At 37.0% G+C, this 14,963-nt stretch overlaps 1 protein-coding gene across 1 annotated transcript in view; it reads right to left on the reverse strand.

The window, feature by feature from the left end:
- The window catches only part of NRK (Nik related kinase), a gene marked incomplete at both ends in the record, with an annotated part of 129,778 nt that extends 115,769 nt beyond the window's left edge, over positions 1-14,009 (reverse strand). Inside the window, 2 exons of the mRNA XM_080718970.1 lie at positions 6,436-6,501; positions 13,953-14,009. Of these exons, the coding sequence (XP_080575096.1) occupies positions 6,436-6,501; positions 13,953-14,009 (123 nt within the window). The remainder of the gene's footprint in view (positions 1-6,435; positions 6,502-13,952) is intronic.
- Positions 14,010-14,963: the final 954 nt, after the last annotated feature.

Below are 14,963 nucleotides of genomic sequence, written 5' to 3' on the forward strand. Positions count from 1 at the left end.
GTAGATATTGTTTCTAAGTTTTATCAAAACTTGCAAGGTATTATTCCATCTTAAAAATAAGAAAACTTATACTTGGAGGTTAAGTGACTTACTCGAGGTCATAGTTCATTAATGATCATGTAAGCACAAGATTTGTTATGCCTGGTTCAAAGCAGAACCCCTTTTCACCACAACATGATAGCAGTCTGCTGCAATGCATATAAGTATGGTTTTCTATATCTGGGATGTGTATCATATATTTCCAAAAGTAGAATTATTAGTGTAAAGATGAATAACATTTTAGTGTTTATTAAATACTCCAGATTGTTTTCCATGAGAGTGGTATGAATCCACAGTGCCACCTTCCCCAACGTGTGTGTGTGTGTGTGTGTGTGTGTGTGTGTGTGTGTGTGTGTGTTACTAGGTATTGAATCCAGGGGCATTCTACCTCCTTTTTTAATTTTAATTTTTATTTTAAATCAGGGTTTTGATAAGTTGCTGAATGTCTTGCTCAGCTGATGGGGCTGGCCTCAAATCTGTGATCCTCCTGTCTCAGTCCCCCAAGTACTGGAATTATAGGCATATGCCACCATGGCTGGCTTATCTAACCCAATCTTTTTATAGAAGAAACTTTATTTGAGGTAGAAAAAAGGGGGTCAATCGAATGAGTTATAAAGGTAGATTATTCTGGTATATTATTTCAAGCTGGTAATTCATTTAAAGCTGTCAGAATCTATCCTTGTGACACAGATATCTCCTTTATTCCCTATCTCTATATCAAATAGTTTCGCATAAAAATTCTTAGAAAGTGCAAACATACAAGAGACCTAGAATATAGTAAATACTTTGTGAAGATTCAGCTAAAAGGAATTCACATGGACTTTTCACTTCTGGTGAGGATGTATACTCTAGATAAAGTCTGACTCCCATCCTAACAGCAAGAAAAATTAAAATAATTTACAAACATCATAACTTTTCTTAAATCCAGTTCAAGACTCAAAGCAACCTTTGTTCTTAAGTCTGAAGAAAGACAAGCATGACAAGGAGAGACAGAATATGAACACTGGTTCACCTGTGGCTGCAAAGGGAAGACTGGGTCAACACAGAAGCAGGCATAAAGAATTTGACTATTCTTTATTGGTAAAGACCAAGTGTGTGGTCACATGAGAGCACAGAATCCTTCTGGGCTGCAAACACAGAAGAAATTTACACACACACATACACACACACACACACACACACACACACACACACACACACACACACAGGCTTTTCTGAATGTATTTATGGTACAGACCTAGTGGAGAAAAGCCATTACAGTGGGAAAATCATGATACTACAACCAAGTCCCTTGACTCTCAAAGGAATAAAAGTCAAACCCTAAGAGAAAGGCAGCAAACCCTTCCTTCAGGGTACAGATGAAGAGAAATGTCAGCTAAGGAAATGTGAAACATATAAAGTCCTCTACTTCTTGGTAAGTGACAATAATTAGTTCTGGACTCAAATTATTATTATTATTATTATTATTATTAATTATTATTTTGCAGTACTGGGGATGGAACCCAGGGGCATTCTACTTCTGAGCTACACCCCTAGCCCGATTTTTTTATTTTTTTTTAATTTTGAAACAGGGTCTCACTGATATGCAAAGGGCCTCACTAAGTAACTGAGGCTGGCCAAGAACTGTGATCCTCCTGTCTCAGCCTCCCAAATGCTGGGATTACAAGCATGCACCACCACGACTGGCTACTATTATTATTATTATTATTATTATTATTATTATTATTATTATATGGCTGGTTTAAAGCAGGCCCCCTTTTCACCACAATATGATAGTTTTGCTGCAATGCATATAAGTATGCATTTTCTATATCTGAGATGTTTATTATATATTTCCAAAAGCATAATTATTAGTGTAAAGAAGATGATGACTAGGAGAGGGGCAGATTACCTAAGAAAGCTCCACTCCCAAGACCCAGAGATAGAGGATCTGCTGAGGTTGATTCAGGAAAGCAGAGAACTCCTCCCTGCTTGGCACCTCCAGGCTAACAAACAGAAAGGAGCAATAGCAGTACAACACTGAGAGAGGGCAAGAGCAAGGGCAGAGGACCTCCCAAGGCACACATGGGCACGGATAGTCAAAGTTGAGGGTAGAGAATGAATATTGAGAAAACCCTCCAGAAAACTAATTTCCACACTAAGTACAAGGTAACAGAGGAATCTGAAGCTAGTAGTAAACCTAATATCAATATAGCAACCACATAACTCACACACAGTTGATCTCCTTTGAGACTGACTCAACCTCTCATATTAATAACTTACATGAACAAGTGTTCACAATTTCAAGGCACAGGTACTATTCCCTTAAATGTGTACTGTTCTATATACTATGTCTGGCACACAGACAGAAATTTTGAGTTGTATAAAAAAGCAAGAAAAAAGCTCTTTCTCAAGAGGCAATCAACATAAATAACCACAGAGATGAGTTAGATTTTGAAACCAGAATTTAACAAAACTATGATTGATAGATGGAAGGCTTCAGTGAAAGATATGGAAAATGTGCATGAACAAATGGGAGAGTTCAGCAAAGCTTTTAACTATAAAAATGTCAATTGGAAATGCTAAAAATGAAGTGATAGAGCTGAAGAATGCCTTTTGTCTGGTTGGTAGACTTGAAACAGCTGAGAAAGGAGTCCTTGAAAGTGAAAATAGAAAAAAAAAGTGATTCAAAGTGAAACACTAAGGAAAAAAAAGAATGAAACATGCCCACATATAAAGACACACATAGCCGGGCGTGGTGGCGCACTCTTGTAATCCCAGCGCTTGGGAGGCTGAGACAGGAGGATCGCACAGGTTCAAAGCCAGCCTCAGCTACTGAGTGAGGCTCTCAGCAACTTAGTGAGACCCTGTTTCCAAATCAAGTATAAAATAGGTCTGGGAATATAGCCCAAAGGTAGAAAGCCCCTGGGTTCCACCCCCAGTACCACCAAAAAATAAATAAATAAAAATAAACACAAACATACACACACAGCATCTAACAGCTGTGGGATAATGTCAATGGTCTAACATATATGAAATTGGATTTACAAAAATGAAAAAAGATAATATGGCACAAGAAATCTCTGAAGAGGTAAAAAAACGTTCAAGAAGTTCCACAAAATAATAATATTATTTCACACCATATCCAAGAAGCTAGAGAACACTAAGTATATCTAATCCTTATCTCTGATAAATATTCCATCAATGCATGCACACACAGAAAGAGTATGCATTTAATCTATGTATTTAATAGCCAAAATTCTGAAAAAAAGAAAAGTGAAATATTTTAAAGCAGCTGGAGGAAAAATTAAAGAAGTAAAGTTAAGAATTATAGCAGACATCAGAATCAGAAGTCAAAAAAGAGTGGAGTGGCATTTTATAGTAATGATAAAAACAATTGTCAGGCGAGGCATTCAGGAGAAGGATCACGGTTCGAGGACAGCCTCAGCTACTTATCAAGGCCCTTCACAACTCAGCGAGACCCTGTTTCCAAAAATAAAGAATAAAAAATCGGGCTGGGGGTGTAGCTTGGAGGCACAATACTACTGGGTTCCATCCCTGGTACCCCCCCCCAAAAAAAAAACTGTCAAACCAGAATTCTATACCCAGTATAAATAGTTTTCATGAGTAAAGAAGAAATACTTTTTTCATACAAAATAGGAAATGTATTATTAGGAGCCATGGGCTATACACAATGGTAGAGGAAGTTCTTCAGATATATGTTCTTCATATAAGATAAAACTTGGATCCACAAAAAGAAACGCAAATTTCAAAAACAGATCCTAATGATAAACATAAAAGACTTATTTATTTTAATTGCTCTAAAAGATAATGAACTAAGTAAAATAGTTAATATAGAAAAGAGAACAAGTGTAGTAAATATAGGGAAAGTATAGTGGCATTTTAAGTTCATATCACATGTAAAAGCAAATATGTGACAACTATAACCGTAGCACATTAGCTGTAACACTATACAGTGAAGTAGTTGAATATTCCCTGGAGGACTGTTATTAATTTAGGTATATATTGACAATCTTTATTATGTTAGTAGTTACATGACTATATGGCTTTTTTAAAATTCATAATACCTAAGAGAGTAGAATTTTTGAGGTACTGGGGGCTGGATCCAGGTGTGTTTTACCGTTTATCCGTACTACCAGCTCTTTTTTATTTTTTATTTTGAAACAAGGTCTTGCTAAGTTACTGCACACAGGCCTTGAATCTGTGGTCCTCCTGTCTCAGCCTCCCAAGTACTGGGATTATAGGTGTGCATCACTACACCTGGATAAGACAGTAAATTTTACCCAATATAATTATACCTCAATAAACCTCAACTTTCAAAACAATAAATTCTCATGCACAACTTACCTGTTTACCCTCTTGTCTTTTCTTCTTGTCATGGCACCATGGTTCTGATGAATGATGATGGGAAGCCATCTTCCTGTGTTGTCTAATCTTACCTTTGTTTCCTACCTTATTTCTGAGGTTATTTCTCACATTTGCTGGTGGAGAAGGCTCATTTCTTCAATTCAGAAGAAATATACATACACATACAAACACACTCATATCCCCTCGTGAATTGAAATATGAATGAAGTCATGGAAATTGTAAATGTTTCAAAAATAAGAGGAACTTCTGTTGTGTATGCATAAAGTGTAGGTATCTAAGTATAAGGTAGCAAAGTTGGCCAAGATCACACAATGTTAAGTAATCATTCAGTATGAGATGCAATTGAAATGGCATAAAATATATATTTGGGTCTGTATCATATCACTTATTAGTTCTGTAACTGGTTGGGACAAAACTATTTTCATCACTACTGTCACTTCCCTATGCTCACCAAGTTTCTTTTTGTAAGTAGGACAGGTGCATATATGCTATCTGTAGTACTCACCTTCTATGCTGTTGGTACTTCTGCTCAATGTTTAAGAAGCATCCCCTCACTCCACCCTGAGTTAGATTAATTAGAAAGAAGCCCCTTTCAAAAAATGTAATCCCATGGTGCAAGTTATGGCATTCAGATGGCATCCTTGTCTGAACTGAAAAGAAGCTACTTCCTCTTGGTCTGCAGAATGATACCTCATATAATACATATATAAATGACCTGTGATCAGTCTATATTAAGTATCAATCTAAACAACAAAAAATCATAGTTTTGAAGTGCAGACATGTGAAAGAGAAACACTGTATTTGTATTGAACTTTATACAGTGTACAAGGTTGAGAACTTACTAATTTCCCATAATTAGAGAGTGGTAAGGGTAGTAAAAAAAAAAAAAACCTATTGTCATGAAAACTGGCACTTTCTTTATTCCCTATAAAATAATAGGGCTTCCAAAGGATGCTCAATCCCAGGCCAGCCCTTAAGACTTCCCCTGCCTCTGCCTATAATGGATTAACCTCATCCTCTACAACCACATCTTTGCTTGGTTACCCACCTCATATTCATCCTCCTGGTATCAATTTAACTCTTACTGTCTGGATAGGGGGAGGTCAATATTGACCCTACAATCTAAAGAGACCATTCCTGTTCTTTTATATTATAAAAGTTATTGTAACTAATATATTACAATTTAAATTATGCAGGTTTGTGTACTTACTTATATATGTGGCTCCCCCAATACCCCTCACCCATACACACACTTAATCACTTAAACATTTCTCATTTTGTCAATTTTATTCATCATTTTGTACCTACAGATTATCACAGTCCCTGGCACATTCTTAGTGACTAATACATAATCATTAAACAAATGCAGGGTTTTTCTTGTTCGGATTCTTCAGCAAACCTTATACACAGCACACTCATGTATATAGCATGACACAGAATGTTATGCAAAATTTTCTTTTTATAACATTCAGTTTAAAGTTGAATGTGGGTAATTAGAATGGCATGAATGTATAATATAAAATGAGAGGGTTTTTGTTTTTTGGTTTGTGTGGTATTGGGTATTGAACCCAGGGGTATTCTAAACTCTGAGCTACACCCCAAGCCCTTTTTATTTTGAAACAGGATCTTGATAAATTACTGTGCTATGATCTCAACCTTTGATACTCTTGTTTCAGCCTCCCAAGTACTGGGACTATAAGCATGTGCTACCAGGCTTTGCTAAGCACAAGTGATATCTTTATTTGGGTACATATTTTAATTAATTCCCCTTTCCATTGGTGACTCTATTAGTTTTATGCTAGTACATTTTAGATATTATATTAGACCTGGTTAGTTCACTGTAGATTCACCAATCCATTTTTTTGCAATAATAAGCAATTTTTATAGATGTAGAGTTAGTTATCTTAATTTGATTAATCTCTAAAATTTAAATGCCAGGTTTTGGTATTACTTGATTTGCAGTGGGAGAGTCAAAGAGTTTTTGCTGGTAGAAAATGAAGAATGAATAAATGATCTGATTCTACTTACCAAATAGATTCTTCCATAAGTACCAAGGCCAATGGTTTTATCAAGTGAAAATATTCCAGTTGGATCCTGCAAATAAGTAGAACAGAAATGTTGATCTTTGAAAAATTTCAATATACCTTCTTCCTTTAGAATTTACATTGGAAAAACCTAAGTGTCATTTACCAAATGAATATAAATGCCACAATCTTCTTGACTTGAGTGTAGTCATTTATAAAGGAGAAACAGTGGTATGAGCCAGCCTCAAGTTGTTGTATAATTATCATGAAACTTTAAGATGTATACAATTATGTAAAGATGAATAATATTCATCATATAATTAGAAATATAATTATAATAGAAATATGTCTACTTATTTGCTATTGAAGTAATCTTTTAAGATCTATTTTATTTCACTAATTTATTTTATTTATTTTTTATTAGTGCATTGTAATCACACATCTTGATCAGGTACAGGGTGGTAGAGGCATATATGCACACATCACTCATTTAGTCTTATTTTTGAGTGCTAACCAGATAGGGAGAAATTTTAACACCAGAAATAAGAACTAGATATTGGAATCAAAGTCTAGATGACCCATTTATATTATAACAACTCTTAAGAAAGAAATATAACCTCTGTATATGAATAACATAGCAAGATCATAGCATTAAAATACCATCTTTGAAGTAAAAATAGAAAGTATTGGTTTTGTCTTGTAAACATTAATGTTTGCATCACCTGAATGCCTTTTCATGGCACAATTTTCTGAGACTTCATCTTAAATATAGCATTATAGAAAATTACATATTTATTAAAAGAATGTTAATGTTTTCACAATTATTCCCGCAAAATTATTTCCTTACCTTTAAATACAGGTTTCCCTTTCTTGTTCATCATAAAATGTAGTTTCTTGAATTTTAACACTGAACTTTTAGACTATTAGTCTATTTTAGAACAACTTACGTGAGGAATGAGTAGATGTCAATTTATTCTCAGAATGGTATAAAACACTGGCAAATACTTAGAAATTCGCATTGCTTATAAAAGACAAAATGTTTAATCCTATTAGAAAGCATTTTATCACTATGACAAATGTGAGCCAAACAAGAATTATCAAGCATATGCAACATATATAAATTAAATTATACACTCTTTAAAAATGACATGACATTTGTGTAATCTAGCAAAAGAGTCATAGGAAAATGACACAGCTCTGAAATTACTTCAATCAACAAGTATTCAAATGGTAGAGAGTCAGGAGACTTGAGTGTTAGCACCAGCTCTGCCATTAATTAACTATATGACTGAGTCATTTATTTTCTTTGGGATTCAGTTTTTACATACATAAAATGAGGGTGTTGTGTTAATTAATTTATCAGTTCAAATTCTATAGAAAAAATCAGATTCTACTATTTGAAAATCCAGATGTTTCTGGATGTTGATCTTCTTTGGAATATTTCAATATATTGATAAAAAATATTGTTAAAGCAGAAACCTACATTCTCAAAATGATCACCAAAATTAATGTCACAGAAGAGTTATATAATAAGAAAATAGTTCAAGGAATGAACTACCAATGAAATTGTAGAAGTTATTTTAAATGACATGTAGGATTCAAGAAGTAAAAATAGATGTGATTGTGTCCTTGATGGCAAACATATCTCATTTGTTATAATTCATTACAACATTTATGAGGAAAGTTGGGAAATTAAGGAGTTACTAAGAACCAGCTTATAGACTTTATCACTTTAGCATATTTTGTTTAAGGAAATCATTTAAAGAATTTATTTTAGACATTAGTAATCCTATAGAAACAGCCTCTGGTCACTTTCAAAAGATTCAAGCATGTTAGCTGATTCCTATTGGTAAATAATTATTTATTATATTTAAAGGTGTGCTTTGGCTGAAAAGGAGAATTACTATATTATCTATGCAACATTTATTTCTGAGTCTTTGGGCACAGTTTTAACTTTCTTTAATCCTGTTTCTCACCTTCAATAACATACACACTTTACACTCAAATTTGAAGTCAGGCATCTAATTACTGTAAAGAAAATCCAAAGAAATGTACTATAATACTAAAATGCCTGTGGAATTTATGGAAGCTTTATTTTATCTATATTCATGTTGTCAAATAACAAGTTCCTATTCCAATGACAAAACCATCTTAATTATTCTTATGATCACATATAATGTTTTTAAAAATATATTTCTCTTTTTAAAGACATCTTAAGTTAGTACACATCTATCATGACTATGTTATTTTCATTTGTTTTATGTGATTTTTAATTCTCCATGTCCACAGTAATTATCTTTTGAGACTGATTGTCACATTTTTTAAAAAAATAGGGGAGGAACTGTGCCAATTACTAAGTTAATAATACCCAATTTCTTAAATCACATTTTCCACTTTTAGTCAGAGCAAGTTTATTCTGGGCTCCCGAGGAAGGAAGAATTGAAAAATAATTCTCTTTTTGGTCACTGTGAAATTCAAAAGTTCACATCAGAGGCATTTCCATATTACTTGGACCTCTCCTCTGTTCTGCCTACCCTTAGATAATAAAACCAGAAAAATAAAGATATCTATGATTGTTATATCACTTTGTACATTATTTGAGGACTCAGTATGCTTTGGTGTCTCATTGTGTAAACAAATAGTAAAGAAGAAACTCTAATTTCTAAAGCTTGTTCCAAAAGGAGAAAGAATTAACTAAGTATCTACATCTTAAATTATTTCTGAATCATAAGCAGTTACACAGATATTTTCGTTTCTGTCAGATCTTTCTATGTGCCTAACTTAGTTTTTGCAATTTAAAAGTCCTAGTCTGGCTGCTCCCTGAAATCCAGAATTTTGGAGGGCTGCTTTCTGTCTTCTGAATTCAAGAGAGGAAAAGAATGAGCACCTTGATGACTAATTTTGATAAGGGTGGGGGTAACGGGAAAAAAAGAACCACTAGAAGGCAGTGTTTACTGGTCAAGTGAGAACTTCAAAGCAGCATCTGATATTCAAAGCAAATTAAACAGAGATTAAGACCAAGGAAGGAATTAATAAATGATCCAAGAAATTTCAAATTTAGGATAATAAAAAAAAGTGTGAGGGAACATGCTTCATTAGTCAGGAAGCAAAAGGAAGGAAAGAGATTTCACAGTACTAGAAGTAAAGAGCAAATGTTTTTTTTTCTTTGATATTTAGTATTAGAAACAGTTATTTTATGAACAGAGTTTATGAAGGGAAGACCTAAAAATGGTGGATATAAAAGAATAAGTACTCAAATGACATTCAGGCATAGATGAAGGAATGAATTTTACAATTTGAATGGTGGGGAGTTTAAAAGGAAATTGATTCCTATAGATCAGTGCTTCTCAAACTGTGGATGGCATACCAAGGTCCCCAAACTAACTCAGCTTTTCTTTTTCAAAAGAAAAAAATACTCAGTCCCCCCCAATGTACTTTAAGCGAATAAATAGAAAGATGGTGTGACTAACTTGTTTTCTTTTATGTATTCATATTTCGTTCCATCACCCCTGGAGGGAGGTATCATCCACTTTGGGCACCTATGGTTATCATAAACCCTCCCAATAGAAGAATCATATGGGAATTCTGTGGGAATTCTGTTAAAAATACAGATTCTTGCCAGGTTGGTGCCACACTTCTGTAATCTCAGTATTTGGGAGGCTGAGATTGGAGGATCACAAGTCAGAGGGCAGTGCATGGTAACTTTAGGGAGACCCTGTTTCAACATAAAAAATAAAAAGGGCTGTGGGTATAGCTCAGGGGTAGAACACCCTTGGATTAAATCTGAAGTACTACATAAAAATACAGATTCTTTGGGTCTTACATGAAATCATAAAATCAGAATTTCCTAGCATGAATCTGCAGGATCCCTAGATGATTGTTGATTCACATGTACTGTTTTTGTACATGAACATAGGAAAATGAAAAATAGTGCTCTAGAAACTGGATAAAATACTGAGAAAATAGACTGAAGTACAATGGCAAGCTGAGGTGATACTCTATATCTAATGGAAGATATAATGAATATTTCAATCTTTGTGTACTTGAAAGTAAAAGCAGCTTCTAAACAAGAGCTAAAGGAAAGTGGGAAACTTCTCATGATTAAAAGTGGAAAACAGGTTTGATCTGTGTGGTAGAAGAATGGGAGAACCGGCAGTTATATTTATATATAAACCTAATGTAATTCAAATATAGTTTTTGGATCATGTACTATTTCAGATCACCTCTGCCACTACTGTCCTCAAGGCCTGTCTAATCCTGACCCCAATATAGATTAGAACTACACATGGCAGTGTCAAATACCAAGGCCACAGCCCTGAAGAATGTCATTACCATACTGGGTGCAGAAGGCAAGGGGACAATCATAGTGAAAGACATGCCAGATTTGGAGAAGAAGAAATAGTTTCCAGTCCTAAGGATTGAGTGACATAGGCATTCTGAAGAAAATATGTTTATACACACCACAAACACACACACACACACACACACACACACACACACACATACACACCACAGGTATTGTGGGTGGGCAAGGTAAAAAATACACACACACATATACACAAAGACATGTATAAAGACATAGGATTTGGAATTCTTTTTTCAAAAAGGAAGCACAAACCACAAATTTCTACAATTTCTTTTTTTCCCACCTATAGGAAATATTTATTCAATAGAAAATCAGAAGAAGAATCAGCAAACTTAATTAAGAGGCATGATGGAGTTGACCTAATGTTCACTGATAATTATATTGGTCAGTATGTCTCTAACTTTAGGGCATTTTGCCAAAAAAGCTTTATATTGATCTAAAGCTTAAAATTCTTAATTATAAAAGGCAATTTTCTCCCCATTCCCTACTTCTCCAGCTTACACTCTTGCTTAAATTTTAAGTTTAAAAATATTATCTAATAAAAACTACCAGATAACTTTCCACCGCTTTGTTTAAATATGAATTTGTACAGCAAGCTTGTCACCTACAAGGATTTTTGTCTTACAAACATTTAGCTGGCCAGCCGTACAGAGTACATAATGTATCAATCTTAAACTAGATCAATATTTAATAGTATTTCTATACTCTGTAATATTGTTTTTGATCAATTTGCCACTCCAAGGTTTGAATCTCCACCCATTATATAGCTGTTAACAAATTGTTATTTTTGGTATTGACAGATGCCAATATTGTGACCTTCACATTTATTCTACTGAGGATAATTATTGCAAGGGATATCTTCATATCCAGGTTTCCTTGCTTGCTTTATCATCTGTCCTTTGCATTAAAATAAAAATTTCCACACAAGTGAAGTAGAAATATTTTTATCTCTTCATTTACTTTTACTTCTTCAAAAGCTCAGGAAATAAGTGAAATATAAAGAAATTCCCAATCACTGAATTATACACCAGTGATCAAAGCAACAATGACTTTTACATCTCTGAAAATTTGACATAAAGCAAATTCTGATGGGCAGGCTGTTATTCTACTATATTTCTTACTATACTTCTTAACATTTAGATTGGGGTATTTGAGGGAAGGGCAGAATTATAGTTTACTCAGTGAAGACAAAATGGCTTCTCATAAAATTTAGAAATTTAAGAATTTGCAGAAGCTGAGGACTTTATGGGATTTTCATGAAGTTTTTAAAATAAGGCCAAGCATGTATACCTTAAGGTACACATGTCTTCTCCCTACTCCCACTGTGTTACAAACAACCCCATACCCCCCCACACACACACATTCCCATTCCCACCCAACCTCCAGAAATGTAATACTCCACAAAACTGCAATATAAAGATTGCAGCCTTTCTGCTTATCTCTTGGGCTCTCACCAAATTCTTATGTCCCAGGGCCATGACCAGGTCAGTTAGTCTAGGCCATTTCCCTCCCTTTTTGTGTGTGGCAATAAAACTTTTATTTCTTTTTCTCATTGGATATGGAATTCCCTCCCATATCGTTTCTATGAGATCTTTCCCATCCCTATCTTTAGTCATTTTTAGAAAGAAGTTTATTTCAGTTTGCCCATGTGTGGTTTCACATATCTGCCTGTTTGCTTTTCTCTCTTTTCCTGCCTGTATTTGTTAATTTTGCACTCTTACTTGGGAGCAAATCTTAGTTGGAAAATAAAAATTCTGTTTAGAAAGAAATCATCAATTGAGGCCTTCATATTCCAGAAATCTCATATATAAACACTGAAAGAAAGAATTGCGGGTTCATGTGGGGCTGAAAAGGATTTAATATTAAAAAGTTCTGGGAGCTTATTTTATGAAGCTGCATCAATAATTGCAATTCTAATATTTATAATTCAACATGTTTGTGTTGAGGTTTGTTTTTTCAACGGCTGAGAATCATTTGCTAAAATGTTACTCATGTACATTACATCTCCTCAGTATGCACACCCTTCTAGCATAAAATTATAGAAGGAGGTTTGGGAATGCCACATTTTTTAGGGAGGCAGGTGTTTGTCATCATCAAGAGCACAATCTTTAAATGTAACTTATGTATGAAATTAAGGCAAGGCGACTTGGAATAGTCCTATAACCTCAAAGTTAATATTTAGCTTTTCCCAAAGCAAGCAGGCAACTGCCCTGAACTACAGATGCCTGGTGATCATTCCAGCACGGTGCCTGCTTATTTCCCTTTCAGAGTCCAGGGGCCCTTTGCATTCAAGAGAGGGTGCAAGTGAAATGCCAATCTAAAAAGGGAACTTGAAAAACGGATTTGGGTGGGATCCAATATCAGCCAGAAACCAGATGCCACTGAAATAAACAGCACGACTAAAATAATAACTTTGTTAATAACGATGGCGATAATAACTCACCAATCAATTACAACTGTGGAGAAAAGCTGGGCCCTGGGCAAAAGGAGAACCTGCACAGGGAAAACCATGAGGGAAAACTAGATCAGGTTAGTTAGGGAGTGCAATAGTTTTTTAGGGGTGTGTGTGCAGGCCCATAGAATTCACTTCTTTCTCAAGTGGCGTCGAGTTCTGTTCGCTCCTGCAACACTAAATCGGGAACATTGTCCTGGCGAGAATAAAGTTTAGAAACTGCTATTAGAAAGTGAGAGAAGTGAGACATCAATGCTTTGATTTTTTAGCCATGATCATCACCTAAAAGTAAAGGTCACCCCAAGAATAGGCAACTCTGTTGGCAAAAGAAGTAAATGAAGGGGCCGCTGGTTAAGAGGGAGGGGTGCTCTTACGAAGCCAAGCGACGTCGCGCTGTTTGGCCTTTCCTGATGTCCCGCTAGAACAGGTACCCAAGTACCCCTAGACAAAACGGGCTGCATTTAGAAAAGGTTCAACTGTTTAGCGACCACTGGTACCTCCCCCGCCTTTAGGTAGAGTTTGGTACTGTGCCCGGGTGCCCTGGAGGCGCCCATTTCTCGCGCCCACTTTCTGGGTCCCCTCCTATTCCTGTGGTCCCGTCGAAGTCCTGGCCTAGCCCAGCTAGAGAGAGTCCGCTCCCTCTCCGGTGCTCAGAACCCGCTAGAAGAGAGCACTTGAGGGTTGGCAGGCGTCTTCTACTTACCGGCAAGTGGCCCAGATCTGTAACCTCCTTGTCCCTCCAACCCCCAGGTCCCGCCATGGCTTGAAGACGAACAGGAGGCGGGCGACTGAAGTTGGGCGCAGTCGGGGAGTTTGAGGTGGAGACGGATGGGGAGTGGAAGGGAGGAGAAGGGAAGGGAGAGGGCGGGATAAAGGAGTGGGGATCGGGGTTTGTGGCAGTGGAAGGCAGAGGAGGGGAAAGTGGCAGGGAAAGGAGCTGGGAGTGGTGGGAAGCAGGAGTTTGAGAGGCGGGAAAGCAAGTTTGGCTAAGAGGAGAGAAGAGCTTGAGCTTCGCTCCAGGAGACGAAGCTAGAGGGGTGCTCCGCAGCCAGAGCGAAGTGTCTGTCCCGGCAGGGTGCGTCTCTTTCAGGGTGAGGAGGGGGGCGGTGCAAGGAGAAGGGGCCCGGGGAGCAGCTCGAAGGGGATTGGTGCAGCGTCACGTCGCCAGGTGGGCAGCGGCGCAGCGGGAAGGCAGGCTGGGGGGGGGGGCACTGGCCAAGGGAGGTGCTGAAGGACTCTAACGGTTTGCGAGCTGGCCTTTCTCGGCCTTCACCCCGCCCCCGCCCTCTCGCCCCGTCCCAGGTCCTCTGCGGTGCCTGCCGCCCCCGCCCCGGCTGGCTAGTGTTCCACAGGAAACTTTTTCTAGGCAGCTGCCAGCCCCGGAGAACCGGCCCCGCTCTGTGCCGCTCCCAGTCTGGGCCCCACTGCTCTGCCACAGTCCAAACAGCCCTCGCCCTCGTCTCCCCAAGAAACACTGTGACTTCTCTAGCTATTTTCTCTTTCTACTCCTTTAGTTTTATTACTCCATTTATTGAAAAAAAAAAACAAACATCAAGTTCAGGAAGAGGATGATTTGACACTGAATTCAGGATCAGACCTAAGCAAGCCCTTGCAAGAGCAGAGACGTGGAGCCCTAGGGCTGCTGCAGCTCGGCCTTGGAAGCCACTAGCCCAGGGCGGCGCGGAACCTACAGAGAGCCCTTTAGAACTCCCCT

Source organism: Muscardinus avellanarius (assembly GCF_963383645.1).
Source record: "Muscardinus avellanarius genome assembly, chromosome: X".
Lineage (NCBI taxonomy): Eukaryota > Metazoa > Chordata > Mammalia > Rodentia > Gliridae > Muscardinus > Muscardinus avellanarius.